Here is a 14468-nt window from a genome sequence, read left to right on the forward strand (position 1 = left end):
TCACTGATTCTTTTCCTCTGTCCTCTCCATTCTGCTGTTGGAAGAATGGAAAGGACAGAGGAAAAGAATCAGTTAACTGATTCCACAAGCTCATTTACTGTACTTCTCAGTTCCAAAATTTCCACTTGTTTCTTCTCTATATCCTATATTTTCTTCCTGAGATTTTCTATTTTTCATTTGCCTCTAGTATTAGTATCTCCTCATTGAAAAACTTTTATGATGGCTGCTTTAAAATACTTACCACTTAAGCCTCAATATTGTGGGCACTGCTATCAGGCGTGGGATCTGGTTTCAGCCTTCTATTACAGCAGGCCTCTTCTGACATTGCCCCAGCAGGCAAACAAGTGTGCAGCCTTGTTTCTGCCAGGTGGATGTAGAAGGTGGAGATGGAAGTGAGGGCTTCCCACTCAGCCTCCACTCATCTGGGTGGAAGTACTCTTCATTAATGCCAGGCGGGGTTAGAGTTCAGCCTCTCCCCTGACCTCTACTCATATCACAGGCACTGAACCAGGGGTGCTTTGTTACTGTGCCCTACACGGCCTCATTACCACGGGTGATGGTAAAACTCCTGAATCTCTACTAAGTTTCTTCTGAGGCCATCCCAACAGGAAGAAGGAGGGTGTTCTTTGTTACGACCCAACAGAGATGAAAATCCCAGCTCTGCACTGATACCACCCAGCACAAAGTGTTGTCTCAATACAGACTGTCAGGGGTGAAAGTCTAGATTCCCCACCCTGCCTTTGACAGTAAGGGTGAGATGGGGGCTACAATGTTTTCTAAACATGTCCTGTCTGGCAGGCTGTCTCTTTCCTGGTCTTTTGGCTTTTCTTGGGGCTTGTCTGAGCCCTTTGGTGTTGCTAGGTTGCTGGTTTCTCCAGGCCCAAGGCCAGGATGTATGGGGCAAAAAGAAAACCCAGGAAACTCAGCCTTGCATCATTTCTCAGGTCCCCATACATCTAGCCAGTCTACTTTTTTCTCTCCACTTCTCAGTCTCATATTTCTTCTGTATTTAATGCTCAGTGTTTTTAGCTGTTCTTGGAGAAATAGGAAAAGTACATCTACTCCAAAGGCAGAGATCTTCTGACTCTCAAATTAGACATGTATAGGCCTTGGTTTAAAATGGCAACAAAAAAGTAAGTCTTGTTTCACAACACACTAAAAACATTCAAATTGGTCAATTCTGTGTGTTTAGGTTTAAAAATTTGAAATCCATTAATCTATTAAAATTATCACTTACTTTTTGTAGCACATTATATAGACAAAATTTAACTCTCAAATCTTTTTAAAAGGACACTTAAAAAAGGAAAAAGGTTGCTTTTTTATCTCTAAAATTCTCATTAAAAAAAAAAAAATCTTCCATTCCCCTCACTTTTTTGGATATTCAATTTGTGAAAGCAGGTCACAAGGCCAACCCAGATTCAAGTAGAGGGCAGAGACCACCTCTCGATGGGAGAATGAGAAAGAATTTGTGTAATCCATCACACCTTATTTCACTCACTAGTTTTGGTTATACACTGAATAACATTCTGCTTCCCTAAAGAATAACAGTGACTGGAACTAAATAGTTTTGCACTTCAGATATTTAGTGGAATAACATGGATATAAATAACCCAATTAAGTTAAACACCCACTCAGAATAAAATCCATAGAAGAACCCAATGGTTAAGAACATGAGTTTGAGAGTCATACAAACCTAAGTCCCCTCCACCCCACACCCCAACCCCTCAAAGGGTTGGCTCTTTTCCATCATGAAGCCTCAGCTTGACCGTTACTTCCTCAAAACGGCTTCCCTTGACGACCGCTAGTCACAGCACTTCATGATCCTCACCACGTTTGTACTTAGATCTTATTTATAGTTTGCTCACTTAATGAATGTTTCCCCCGCTACACCATCAACACGATGAGGACTGGGACACAGTTAACTGGGGCCACTACTGTATTTGTTAGGCCTGACATAAACTCATCCTCAAATATTTGTTGAATGTATGCATGAATAGAAATGGATGAATGCTACATCTACCACTGACAGGCTGTGTTACCTTGGTCTAGTTACTTAACCTCCTTCCTAAGGCTTAACTGTGTCATCTTTAAAGCAGAGATAATAACAGCATTATTTCATTAAGTCACTCATCAATAGTCCTCTCATCTGTAGATGAGCTAGGTACTGGGAATGTTGTGAAAAAACAGGCTTGGTCCCTACCCTCAGGTTGCTTAGAGTTGAGTTGGAAGACAGACATTAAACACACAATCTCATAACTTATTACAGAAGTTATAAATTGTGATGAGTGCTTCGAAAGACATATGCAAATATTATGAGGCCAGCTATTAGCTAAAGAGTTACAAAGGTCATTCTGAGAAACTGGCATCTAAATCGAGACTGAAGAATTCCTAAAAGTTAACCATGTGGAAAACAGAGAAGGGAGTAAATATTTTAAGGACAGGAACAGCAATGTGCAAATGTCCTGAGCCAGGAATGAGACTAGTTTATCAGAGATATTAAAAAATAAATACTATAGCTACAACACAGCAAACAATGGAGAGAATGGTGCAAGATAAGTGGAGAAGACAGGCTTAGAGTCTGTTCTTTCGTGTTTATAGTTTATCCTAAAATAAAAAGGAAGCTACTTAAAAGTTTTTAAGCAAATAAGCAACACTAGATTGGCTGCTATGTGAAAAATACATGGAAAGATTAGATGACCATGAATGAAGCCAGTTAGTAAGTTACTGAAACAGTCTAGGCAATAAATGACAATAGTTAAGATTAGAGGTAGATGAATGGACTGGGGGGGGGGGGCGCGGTGTGGGGGGGAGAGGTATCAAGGATAGCCCTTGTTTCTGAGGCAAGAGGTAGGTGAAACGGAGATCAGATTACTGAGATGAGGCAGCAGATATGGAGAAGAAACCAAGACCTAATACTGAATGTATTATGTTTTTGCAATGTCTTTGAATATCTAACATACAAGGAAGCAGGAGGTGTATGGGTCTAGAGATGAAAAGAGAACTAGGCAGCATGCAGAAATCTGGAAGAGGTCCACACAGAAAGTAAAGATGGTCACTTTGACTCCATCATGCCTCCAGGTCCAATGCCTTACCATTATTACGCTTCTTCGCAAGAAGGGAAAAAAAGGTTATATTACTGATAGATATAGACAACAGAAAATAAAACTATCAGTCCCTTACATGATATATGGAAAAATTAATTTTGATTAATTTTTGACAGAACAAATCTTTTTGATGAAATTTATCTGAAAAATTTGAGCTACAGAAATTTGAGATAGTTGAAACAAAGGTATAAAGAAAAACTCACAATGGCAGAATCTGTGGTTGGTAGAATTTTATATACACAAAAAAAGATATTGATATTTAATTTGAACTATTTGAATATAACAAATTTATGTTATTAAGCAACTCCTATGATCCCACTGAAGAGTATTCCAGTAATTTTTTAATGGAAACATTTAGAGACTATTTAAGTATGCCATATACAAAGGTTGACTTGACCAAGAAATCAAACTGATTTAAAGGAATCTTATCCAGAAATTACATTCTTTATAAAAAAAAAAAAAGGAAGGTCGATATAATTCCCTTTTTCAGTGATTATACATATTAAATTACTAACTTCATAAGCATCTCAGTTGTCAAGATTTTCAACACAGATTTATCATAGTCACCTCACAGTTTATAAGTTATGTTTTTTATAGGAACAAACATATTAACACCCTGTGAAAGCTCAAGAAAAAAGGAGACTATCTTTGGACATTTCAATCAAGCAAATAAAAGAGCAAAGAGCTTCTCTTTCCTCCCTTAAGAACTTCATCAGTGGAAAGTTTATGCATCTGGTAAGCATAAACTGGGAAGTTAATGCATTCCGAAGATTCTACAAATTGGTGATAGGAAGCGTGAAAATTGCAGTATCAACCCTCCTTTCACCTCAACAATTGTTTCCCTTAAGTATCACATCACCAGCATTTCCAGCCTCTGTATCTTCAGTAGGAAATAAGCAGTCTTCTTCACAACTAACTTTTAAAATCCTCACCTTCTGCCTGTCCCTAAGCCTTTAACTCCTCCCTCAACCCCACGAACCACATGGTGCTGTTCTGGGCTTTGCCTGCTTTTTGCTGGTCACTTCACAAAATAGTCAATAACACTGGTCATCTTTTCCCATTGATCAATTTCCAACCAAACACATACATTTCAAACAATTATAAATCTGAAAGAGGTTTTGGTTCCCCAAAACCTGGCCTCAAATGATTTTTTTCATACTGATTTTCTCTCTTAGTAACTTTCTAAACTCTGTGAAGTCATATGTCAATATGGGTTCATAACGCCTATGCCACACAGTGTTATTAACATTCAAAGATTATCTGGCTAATTCAAGTTCTGTCTCTTCCTGTAATTTCTTCAACTACACTTTACCATTCTTCCAAAATTAGATCTGTAGTTTTCTCTAATTCTTCTAACCTCTTTTAAATTTCTTCTTTTTTTTCTGTTAATCTATCACAATCTTTTTCCTGAAACTTTTTAAAAATTTTACTCTTGCCTCTTCATTCACATTCTCCATCTTGTTCCCCACAGTCTTCACTGGTCCCACCACCACTTCCTTCCTTCCTTCCACAGCTCACCCTGGTGGTGAACAACCCCTTAGCCCAGGAAGGGACATATCTATAGTGTTCACCTCAAGCCACAGGTCAGCGTTAGCATAAATCTTATTTAAATGTCTGATAACACGTTGAGGGTTTTTGCAGGATGACATCATGGAGAGTGGAGCAGGTTGCAGGTGTTTGTAAAAAGAATACTGAAGTGATGTAGCGTGGAACCTAAGCTAAACAAGAAGGGATGTAAAAAGAATACTGAAGTGATGTAGCGTGGAACCTAAGCTAGACAAGAAGGGAAATACAGACAAAAGAAATGATGGAGAGATACTGATGGGTGGGGAAGTCTGTGGTGAGGCTCAAATGGATTAGTAACAACAGTCAATAATGCTCACAACACCTCTGTGAGGTACAGTTCCCAAGTAGTTAACAGACTAAACACTTAGTCAATTGGCCATGGAGCTGTAAAGAGAAAGAAAACTTCTTCACGCAGGTGAGTAAGCTGCTTTAACCACTATGTACTGTTTCACCTTAATACAAACTAAAACAGAAGCCCGAAATTCCAAGATAACCATCTTCCTTCAAAATAGTCATACTAACCCAATATCACAGGGCATATGACCACATTAAACAGAAGGTTTATGTAACTAAAAGGTCCTACTGGTTTTTTAAACACATTCAAAAAAGCATAAATAGTCCCTTCCAAAAATCCAACCTCCCTATCCTATCGGTCAAACAAATGAATTTAACATAAACTCTCCTTCTGCCCAACTCATTTGTCCTTGCTATATGCTGCCACACGCCTATTACCCCCACCTACAAAACATTACTCACAATCCAGTGGGATTTTTAAACACTTTTCTTTTAGCAAGAGAAAAACACCTGCCTAAATAGTAAATGTCATGAACGTTAATCATGTGTACAAAACGGTTAAAGGATATAATTTGCATGTGGCATTTAAAAATACAAAACGTGACTGGATTTCCACAAAAAGGTCAGTAGAGTTTTTCACAGCATTTCATTGTGAAAGCACCGTTACTGAATTCCTGGAGGCAAACACCAAACTCAACTGCTGAGCGACATCAACCAGAGGCAGCCCCGCAGTCCACCCTCGGTCAACCCGGGTAAGGTGTCCTGTCGTTGACCCAGTCGAAGGCACGAAACACACGCTCACCAGCTCTGGACATGAGACGGGACTGGGGGCATGTCTAACCGGAAAACAACCAAGACTGTTTAAAGACCTTAACTCTTAAGGTCCTCGAATCGAGAACGAAATTCGTGCCTGTTAAGTCTTCTTAGGAAAATCAGGACTAGGGAATTCAGAGGGCTGTCACTACCCCTGGGGGAAGGGGCTGGGGTGTCAGCTCAGGGCCAGGGCACAGCAGGTGCGCACGGCTGCCCAGAGCCCTGAGAAGGAAGGACACTCGCCGATGCCTCCGTGCGAGCACTCTGCAGGACGCAAAGCTGGACACGGACCCGCGGCAACTCCTGCCCAAGGTCGCGGCGCCCCTCCCGCGGCCCCACACCCGCTAAGGGGCCCACGGCCCCCGGGCTCCTGCGCGCTCGCGGGCCGGAGACTCCCGGGCGCCTCGAAGGACCCGCCTCACAGGCCGCTCTGGGCGAGGGGCGCGCGTTCCAACCACGTCAAGACCCGGCCGGGCTCGGGGTCGGAGAGGGACGCGGTCCAGGTCGGGGTGCGGGTTCGGGGGAAACACGGTCCAGGTTCGGGGGAGCGCGGTCGGGGTCCGAGGGCGCGGGGTCCGAGGGCGCTAGGCCGCCGGCCCCCACAGGCACGCCCCGCCCGGCGCGAGGCCGCTGCCACACACAGTGAGGCGGTCCGTCCCGGGCTGAAGATGGCAGGCCGGCACTCACCTGTCACGCCGCCGCCGAGCCCGCCACCACGCAGTGCCAGCCGGGCCGTGCGCTGCCGCCGGTGGGTTCCCAGCCACGCGGCGCCGGGGACGGACGCGGACGCGCAGCCCTAACACCCGGCAGCCCGACGCCCCACACTTCCGGCGCCGGAAGTCCCGGCCCCCCCTCAGCCCCGCGCCGGAAATCCACTGCACGCAGGCGCCGCAGGAAGTCCCGCCTCCGCCCCAAGCTAGTACCGCCGGAAGCCCAGCCCCGCGAAGAAAGTCCCACGCGCCGCCAGTGCGGGCAGGGGGCCCCAAGGGGGTCGCGGAGATGGCGGAGGCGTGGTGTCGTTGTTCGACCCCGAGACCGCCGGGGCCTCGACCCGCGAGGTCGGCGACCATCTGGAGACGCCGCGGAGGGCCGAGCGGGGGCGGGGGCGCTGAGGGCCCGCGGATACTCACGGCGGCGGGTTAGTGCGGGCGCCCGGGTCTGGCGCAGGTCGGCGTCCATCGGGACCCAGGTCGGGAATGTGGGAACGGCTGCTCCCAGTCAGAACCGCCGGGTGTGCCGGGAGCAGTTTCCCGGGGCGTCGGGAGCGAGGTGGCTGCGCGCGGAGCCTGGTGGATCTGCGGAGGGTGACTCACCCACTGCAGCCTCCTGTCTGAAATGTGTGTTAGCCATTGGCTGCAGAGAGGAAACAAAGGCAGCCTCTCGCCGCGGAAGGTGGGACCTGATGGCCTTCTTGTCCTTGTCTAGGTTGGAAAAATTACAGGGTGCGCAGGCGGCCTCGGCTCTACGAACAACCAGCTGGGTGTTTAAAGCCTTAAGTAACGACGAAATCAGACGCGTGGGAGCATTTTTCTTTTAAACAGTAAAGGTCATCATTCGGAGTCAAGAAGCACTAGTATGATTGTTGCACAAGGAACAAACTTGACGTATTTGGGGATCCAAATAACCAAAAAGTTTGTAGAATAAAACCTGAAGTTACTTCAGCATTGAGTATAATAAAGCTTATTACTAAAATCAATTATATAAGGTGTGGGACTTCCCTGGTGCTGCAGTGGTTAAGAATCCGCCTGCCAATGCAGGGGACAAACCCATGTTCCACAACTACTGAGCCCACGGGCCTAGAGCCTGTGCTCTGCAGTAAGAGAAGCCACTGCAAGGAGAAGCCCAAGCACCACAACTAGAGAAAGCCTTTGCACAGCAATGAAGACCCAATGCAGCCAAAAATAAATAAACAAAATTTTAAAAAAATTGTATAAGGGGAACTGAGGATGTCAAACTTGGAGGTTGTGGCTATCGTTCAACAAGAAATTTTATTAAAGACCTAATATGCACAAGGCATTCCTCTGGGTGAGGGAGCACATAGAATGCCTGATTAACCACAATATTGGCTCCAACTGATTCACGTGCTAATATGTGGTTTTGTTTTGCAGCACAGCATCCACAGTTTGGATGAAACTTAGGGTATTGTTAATTGGGGTAACCTTTTCTCTAATATACTTAGGATTCCATAAAAGTTACTGTAAATAAAATGATTGCATAAAGTGTCACAAAACTAAGACAGGAAAGGAATCAACACTTTGAGGGCCTGTTGCGTGCCAGGCAGTTCACAGATTTGGTAACTCTGACCCTCAAAACAATCCAGTAAAGTAAAAATTATTCTACTATTAGAGAAATGTAACTCAAAACTGCAACGAGGTATCACCTCACACTGGTCAGAATGACCATCATCAAAAAATCTACAAATAACAAATGCTGGAAAGGGTGTGGAGAAAAGGGAACCCTCCTACACTGTTGATGGGAATGTAAATTGGTACAACCACTATGGAGAATAGTATGGAGGTTCCTTTAAAAACGAAAAATAGAGTTACCATATGATCCTACAATCCCACTCTTGGGCATATATCCAGACAAAACTCTAATTTGAAAAGATACATGCACCCCTATGTTCATAGCAGCACTATTCACAAGAGTCAAAACATGGAATGAACTTAAATGTCCATCGACAAGATGAATGGATAAAGAAAATGTACATGAATACAGTGGAATACTACTCAGCCATAAAAACGAATGAAATAATGCCATTTGCAACATGGATGCACCTAGAGATTATCATACTGAGTGAAAAAAGATAAAAATATATATCATTTATATGTGGGATCTAAAGTATGATACAAATGAACATATTTATAGACCAGAATAGACTCTGATACAGAAAACAAACATGGTTATCAAAGGGGAAAGGTGGGGGGTAGAGATAAATTAGGAGGTTGGGATTAATATATACACACTAATATATATAAATAGATAACAAGGATTTACTGTAAAGCACAGGGAACTATATTCAATATCTTGTAAACCTATACTGTAAAAGAATTGGAAAACTACATGTATAACTGAATCACTTTGCTCTACACCAGAAATTAACACAACTATACTTCAATTTAAAAAAAAGAAATGTGGGGCTTCCCTGGTGGCGCAGTGGTTGAGAGTCTGCCTGCCAATGCAGGGGACACGGTTTCGAGCCCTGGTCTGGGAAGATCCCACATGCCGCGGAGCAGCTGGGCCTGTGAGCCACGACTGCTGAGCCTGCGCGTCTGGAGCCTGTGCTCTGCAACAAGAGAGGCCGCGATAGTGAGAGGCCCGCGCAGCGCGATGAGGAGTGGCCCCTGCCTGCCGCAACTGGAGAAAGCCGTCGCACAGAAACGAGGACCCAACACAGCCAAAAATAAATAGTAAATAAATAAAATTTAAAAAAAAAGAAATTATTCTAAATTGAATTCTAATTAAGGGTAAAAATGTTAAAATTACTTGTCGAAAGCAACCTAAGTGTCCATCAACATATGAATGGATAAAGATGTGGCACATATATACAATGGAATATTACTCAGCCATAAAAAGAAACGAAATTGAGTTATTTGTAGTGAGGTGGATGGACCTAGAGTCTGTCATACAGAGTGAAGTAAGTCAGAAAGAGAAAAACAAATACTGTTTGCTAACACATATATATGGAATCAAAAAAAAAAAAGGTTCTGAAGAACGTAGGGGCAGGACAGGAATAAAGACACAGACGAAAAGAATGGACTTGAGGACACAGGGAGGGGGAAGGGTAAGCTGGGACGAAGTGAGAGAGTGACATGGACATACATACACTACCAAATGTAAAATAGCTTTTGGGAAGCAGCCGCATAGCACAGGGAGATCAGCTCGGTGCTTTGTGACCACCTAGAGTGGTGGGATAGGGAGGCTGGGAGGGAGATGCAAGAGGGAGGGGATATGGGGATATATGTATATGTATAGCTGATTCACTTTGTTATAAAGCAGAAACTAACACACCATTGTAAAGCAATTATACTCCAATAAAGATGTTTAAAAAAATTACTTGTCAAAAGTCGGAGAGCTAGTATGCAATGGAGCAAAGATTGGATTAAAATCCAGGTCCACATCAAAGTCCACATTTTCCACAGCACATTCCTTTGAATGCTTAAACAACAGAAATTTATTGTCTCAGGTCTGGAGGCTTGAGGTCCAGGATCAAGATGTCAGTGTCACATTTGGTTTGTGTCAGTGTTGGTTCCTTCTGAGACCTGTGATGGGTAATCTATGCCATGCGTCTCTCTCTCTCTCTCTCTCCCCCTTAGTTTCTGGTGGCTTGCCAGCAACTCCGAATTGTAGACGTCAAGGTTTCTAATTCCTTTTATTCACAATTTTAAGTCGCTACACTTCGGGTGCAACAGCTCACGCTTACCGACCGATCTCAATTTAGTGCACAGAACGGCCGCGAGCAGGCGCCTCCCCTCGCCTCAGAGCCCGAGCGTGCAGGGACGCCTGACATCAGCACGTCACCAGCGCAGGGCCTCGGGCGCCTCGATTGGCTGGCTCGGCCAGGGCGTGACTGGTGGGCGGCCGCTCTCCTGGCCCCCTTCTCTCCTAGCTCACTCCGTCAGGTAGCTCCGCAGTCGAGGAGCACCCCCCCCCTCCCCCCTCAGCGGCACAGGGAGGACGCCGAAAGCACCTGCGCTTCGGCCTGAGGGCGGCTCTGCAGCCCACGGCCCTGGGAGGAGACCCCTCGCGCTCCGGGAGTGGCGCCACCGCGCGACCGTGACGTGAGGCGCGGCCGGCGCGCCATTGGCCAGCGGCCATGTGGCGCGTTCTGGAGCGGGCGCGGGCGATTGGGCGCGCGGCGGTGGGAGGCGGGGCTCGGTCCGGGGGCGGGCGCTGTGCTTGGGAGCTAGGCCTGCAGGAGACGGGCGCGGCGGAGTGTCGTCCCGCGTCTGGTCGTCTTCTGAGGTAAGGATGCTGGGTCTCTGAGAGGAGGCGGGCTGGAGTCCCGAGCTCGGCGTCGGGCTCGGCGCGCTGAGGGGCGGGCCCACTGCCTGTTGGTCGTGTCCTGCGAGCTCAGGGTGCTTTTTCCTCTTAACTGTTTTGGGGAGAAGCCAGAGGGCGGAGGTCTATGCGGCGCGAGAAGCGCGTGGGGTCGCCGCCCGGCTGGGTAGGCTCAGGCCGGGAGGACGGCGCGGGGGAGGTGGCGGGGCGGGCGGAGGGAGGGGCGCGGGGCGGCGGGCTCAGCCTCCAACCCCCGGGTCCCCACCTCCCCCGCCAGGTCCCCGGGTCGGCGCGCAGGCTGGGCCGCGATGCCCGAGGTGAGCACTGACGAGCTGGACGAGCGGCAAGTGCAGCTCTTGGCGGAGATGTGCATCCTCATCGACGAGAACGACCGGAGGATCGGGGCGGAGACCAAGAAGAACTGCCATCTGAACGAGAACATCGAGAGAGGTGCCCGCGGGGGCGGTGGGCGGGTCGGGTTCCCGGGCGGGAGCCCCGTTTCCTTCGGACCCCAAAGCGACAGGCAAGTAACTGGCCTTTTAAAACTCAATTCATCGTATGTCTTTTGCTTTCAGGATTATTGCATCGAGCTTTTAGTGTTTTCTTATTCAACACTGAAAATAAGCTCCTGCTGCAGCAGAGATCAGACGCTAAAATTACCTTTCCAGGTTAGTGTGCTTTGTGTAGTGTTTTGTTGGCGACTGTATTTAGTTTTTCACGTGGAACTTCTGGTAGCCAAGGTCAAAAAAGAAATCTTGTGAATGACTTAGTTTTATATTCTTCATACAAAAAAATTTATACGGCGGATGCAACCTAATAAGACGTAAGGTTTATCCTAATAAAGGATAAAAACTGCTAAGTATGTGTAGATTCATATGTAACTTTCTAAATTGTATCTAATACACGTTATGATGTTTTGCTTAAGAAGGCGTTTTTAAAAACTTATCTACACAAGTGTCTTTCACAAAATGGTTGCTGATAGCTCGCTCATTATAACAGATTTAGAAATCCTCAAGAATCATTTTGTTTTTCTGTTACTTTTAAAATTTAAAGTTTTCTTAATCTTTCAGACCTGCTTTGAAGAAGAGTTAATGCACATCTATATTAACGTGTTCCAGGTTGTTTTACGAATACTTGCTGTAGTCATCCCTTAAATAATCCACGAGAGCTTGAAGAAAACAATGCAATTGGAGTAAGGCGAGCAGCACAGAGGCGTTTAAAGGCCGAATTGGGAATTCCCATGGAAGAGGTAAGCAGCCATACTAGCTGAAATCTAAAACACATTGAAACAATTTTTAGTAAAACATTAAATTTAGGTGTAGCCTTCTGCTTTGTAAATCTCTTGCTTTTTTAGCCCAAGAAAGCCCATTGGATAAAGGTTAAATTTTGATTTCATAATACTTGTCGATATTTAATTCAGTACCAAAATGGATTGATCTGTTAACCAGTTTATAAAGTTGACTGTGTTTTATAATTGATCAGATCAAAGATGAATATTTTCTTGTGAACTACAGATCTGATTGGGTGAATTGAAATAATCTTTTTTTCCCTGGAATTGTCCCCTTTAATAATACACGAATAAATAATCTCTCATTTAGTTAAAATGGTAAATTTTTTTCTCCCGTAAGTTAATATTAAGATGTGAGGCAGAATGGCACACTTCTAGTTAGAGTGACTGCTTTTCTTTTTTTCTTTAATACAGGATTTTTCAATAAATCTACTTCTGTTTTTGGTCCTATGGGAAAAGTGTCAGATACTTGAAACTATTTAATATTATTAAATACTATTTCCATATATTAATAGGAGACTAATGTTTCAAAAGTTGTCATTATAAAACTAGTTCTGTTGTTCAAGGTATTACTGAAATGTAGTGGGTTGATTTAGATTACTTTATTGTTGGTATTTTGGAGGTTTTTGGTTTTTTGTCCTAGGTTCCTCCAGAAGAAATTAATTATCTAACACGAATCCATTACAAGGCTCAATCTGATGGTATCTGGGGAGAACATGAAATTGATTACATTTTGTTTGTGAAGAAGAACGTGACCTTGAATCCAGATCCCAATGAGATTAAAAGCTATTGTTACGTATCAAAGGAAGAACTAGAAGAACTTCTGGAAAAGGCAGCCCGTGGTGAAATTAAGATAACTCCGTGGTTTCAAATTATTGCAGAGACTTTTCTCTTTAGGTGGTGGGATAACTTAAATCATTTGAATCAGTTTGTTGACCATGAGAAAATACACAGAATGTAGATGTGGAGATGAATGATTACTAAAGTACTAAAGAATTTCTCTACTTAGAAAACTTAAGATGAATTTTTTAAAAACCTGGTTCCCCATTAGAACTCTCATTGGAAATACTGATACTTCACAACCAGAATTTGTGTGGAAAAGAATTCTTGATTTGTGTCATACAACCCATATATGTTAACTGCAATTTGTAGAAAATATTTGAGATTATAAAAAGAGCAAATAAACTTAATTTAACCTATCTAAACACATGGTTATGACAAATTTGAACAAATAAGTGAAGTTCTTCATTTTTTTATATATTGTGATTAACATTTTCAGAAGACTTGTAGAGCACTTTGCTGTTTGCCAGGTGCTTGACATATCTTTAAATTTTTATCATAGTCCAGAAAAACGTGCAATGGAAAACTATTTGCTTATCTACTTCAAAACAGTTCAAATTAACTTTTCAGATTGAGATTAATATAGAACAGGTTCAAGGGAATTAAATGGTATATATCCTGATTTCTGTCATTGTTAATTTTGTGTTTTAATCATTCTGGAAGTATTCTGATACTTAAAGTCAAACATTGTTTTTGGTAATGACATTGGCTAGGTTAAGTCATTTAAATAATCGTTGCTGATTAGCAAAGTCTGTGGTTTTCAGAGTTACTGGGGTCAGGCTAGTTGTAAAATGGAACTTGAGTCAGTTGGGTCATACTCTACAACAGGGTATTTTAGCCTTGGCACTGCTGATGTTTGGGTTGGATAATTCTTTTGGGGGCTCATCCTTTGTGTTGTAGGATTTAGCAGCATCCCCAGGTTCTACATAAAATGCTGTTGGCACCCCTCCCCCCATGGCAGCCCCAGTGACACCAGATGCCGAATGTCTCCTCCAGGACAGCGTCACCCACAGTTGAGAACCACTGTTCTGCTGAGTCAGGCCATGTTGTAGGGGGAAAATTATCAAAAAGAAAGGCTAACATTCATGTTAAATAGATTTGGGTTATGGAATATGTGTGTATTCATATTTAAAGTACACTTTGACTAATGTACTTCTTTAAACTCTTGCCATAGACTTCTCAGATTTGAAATCTTAAGACAGCTTTATTATCTTTGAATGCTGTGTATTAGTAAGTAATAAAGAAAAAGATAAAAATTTGTTTCTTACAAAGCTAAATGTTTTATAAATTCAATAGAAAAATCCATTTGTTAACCCTGAACAGTTAATTTCAGGCAAGACTGTGTAGCTGATAGTAACTTTATTGAAAAATAAAAACAAAACTAAATTACCACATTTTGATACTGTTGTCTAGTTTGTTAAAACTTCAATACAGTAATAGGTCAACCTGCCTATGGTAGCTTAAGTGATAAATGACATAGAGCTTCAAAATGCATTTTTATATTGTTTCTAGTTCTTTAGGAGGAACTTTTAGGCTAAAAGACACATGTAACCAGTTACTGG

General features: G+C 43.5%; 3 protein-coding genes across 10 annotated transcripts in view; 2 read left to right on the plus strand and 1 right to left on the minus strand.

The window, feature by feature from the left end:
• Positions 1 to 7182, minus strand: part of WDR37 (WD repeat domain 37) — a 56050-nt gene extending 48868 nt beyond the window's left edge. For 2 of the 4 annotated variants that reach the window (XM_036841648.1, XM_036841646.1), the window contains exon 1: positions 6908 to 7182. The gene's annotated coding sequence lies outside the window, so the exon portion shown is untranslated. Of the gene's footprint in view, positions 1 to 6464; positions 6602 to 6907 lie in introns of those variants that run through there. The other 2 variants (XM_036841645.1, XM_036841647.1) reach the window with 2 other exon arrangements.
• On the plus strand, positions 6023 to 7473 carry LOC118889797 (ycf66-like protein). Its single transcript, XM_036841972.1, has 3 exons — positions 6023 to 6258; positions 6446 to 6915; positions 7203 to 7473. The coding sequence occupies exons 1-3, from the start codon at positions 6023 to 6025 to the stop codon at positions 7271 to 7273; spliced, it is 777 nt and encodes a 258-aa protein (XP_036697867.1). The 3' UTR covers positions 7274 to 7473.
• A 2884-nt stretch (positions 7474 to 10357) lies between these two features.
• On the plus strand, positions 10358 to 14295 carry LOC118890021 (isopentenyl-diphosphate Delta-isomerase 1). Of its 5 annotated transcripts, none has more exons than XM_036842254.1 (5): positions 10358 to 10558; positions 11056 to 11228; positions 11354 to 11446; positions 11897 to 12027; positions 12710 to 14295. In XM_036842254.1, exons 2-5 carry the CDS (start codon positions 11087 to 11089, stop codon positions 13025 to 13027), a joined length of 684 nt encoding a protein of 227 aa, XP_036698149.1. In that variant the 5' UTR covers positions 10358 to 10558; positions 11056 to 11086; the 3' UTR covers positions 13028 to 14295. The 5 variants fall into 5 exon arrangements, 4 of the variants coding, with proteins under 4 accessions (XP_036698149.1, XP_036698146.1, XP_036698147.1 ...); XM_036842251.1 differs by lacking the exon at positions 10358 to 10558 and adding an exon at positions 10570 to 10742; XR_005018663.1 differs by lacking the exon at positions 10358 to 10558 and adding an exon at positions 10589 to 10742 and having other exon boundaries at positions 11849 to 12027.
• The last annotated feature ends 173 nt before the right edge of the window (positions 14296 to 14468 follow it).

The sequence above is a fragment of the Balaenoptera musculus genome, chromosome 2 (genome assembly GCF_009873245.2).
Source record: "Balaenoptera musculus isolate JJ_BM4_2016_0621 chromosome 2, mBalMus1.pri.v3, whole genome shotgun sequence".
NCBI lineage: Eukaryota > Metazoa > Chordata > Mammalia > Artiodactyla > Balaenopteridae > Balaenoptera > Balaenoptera musculus.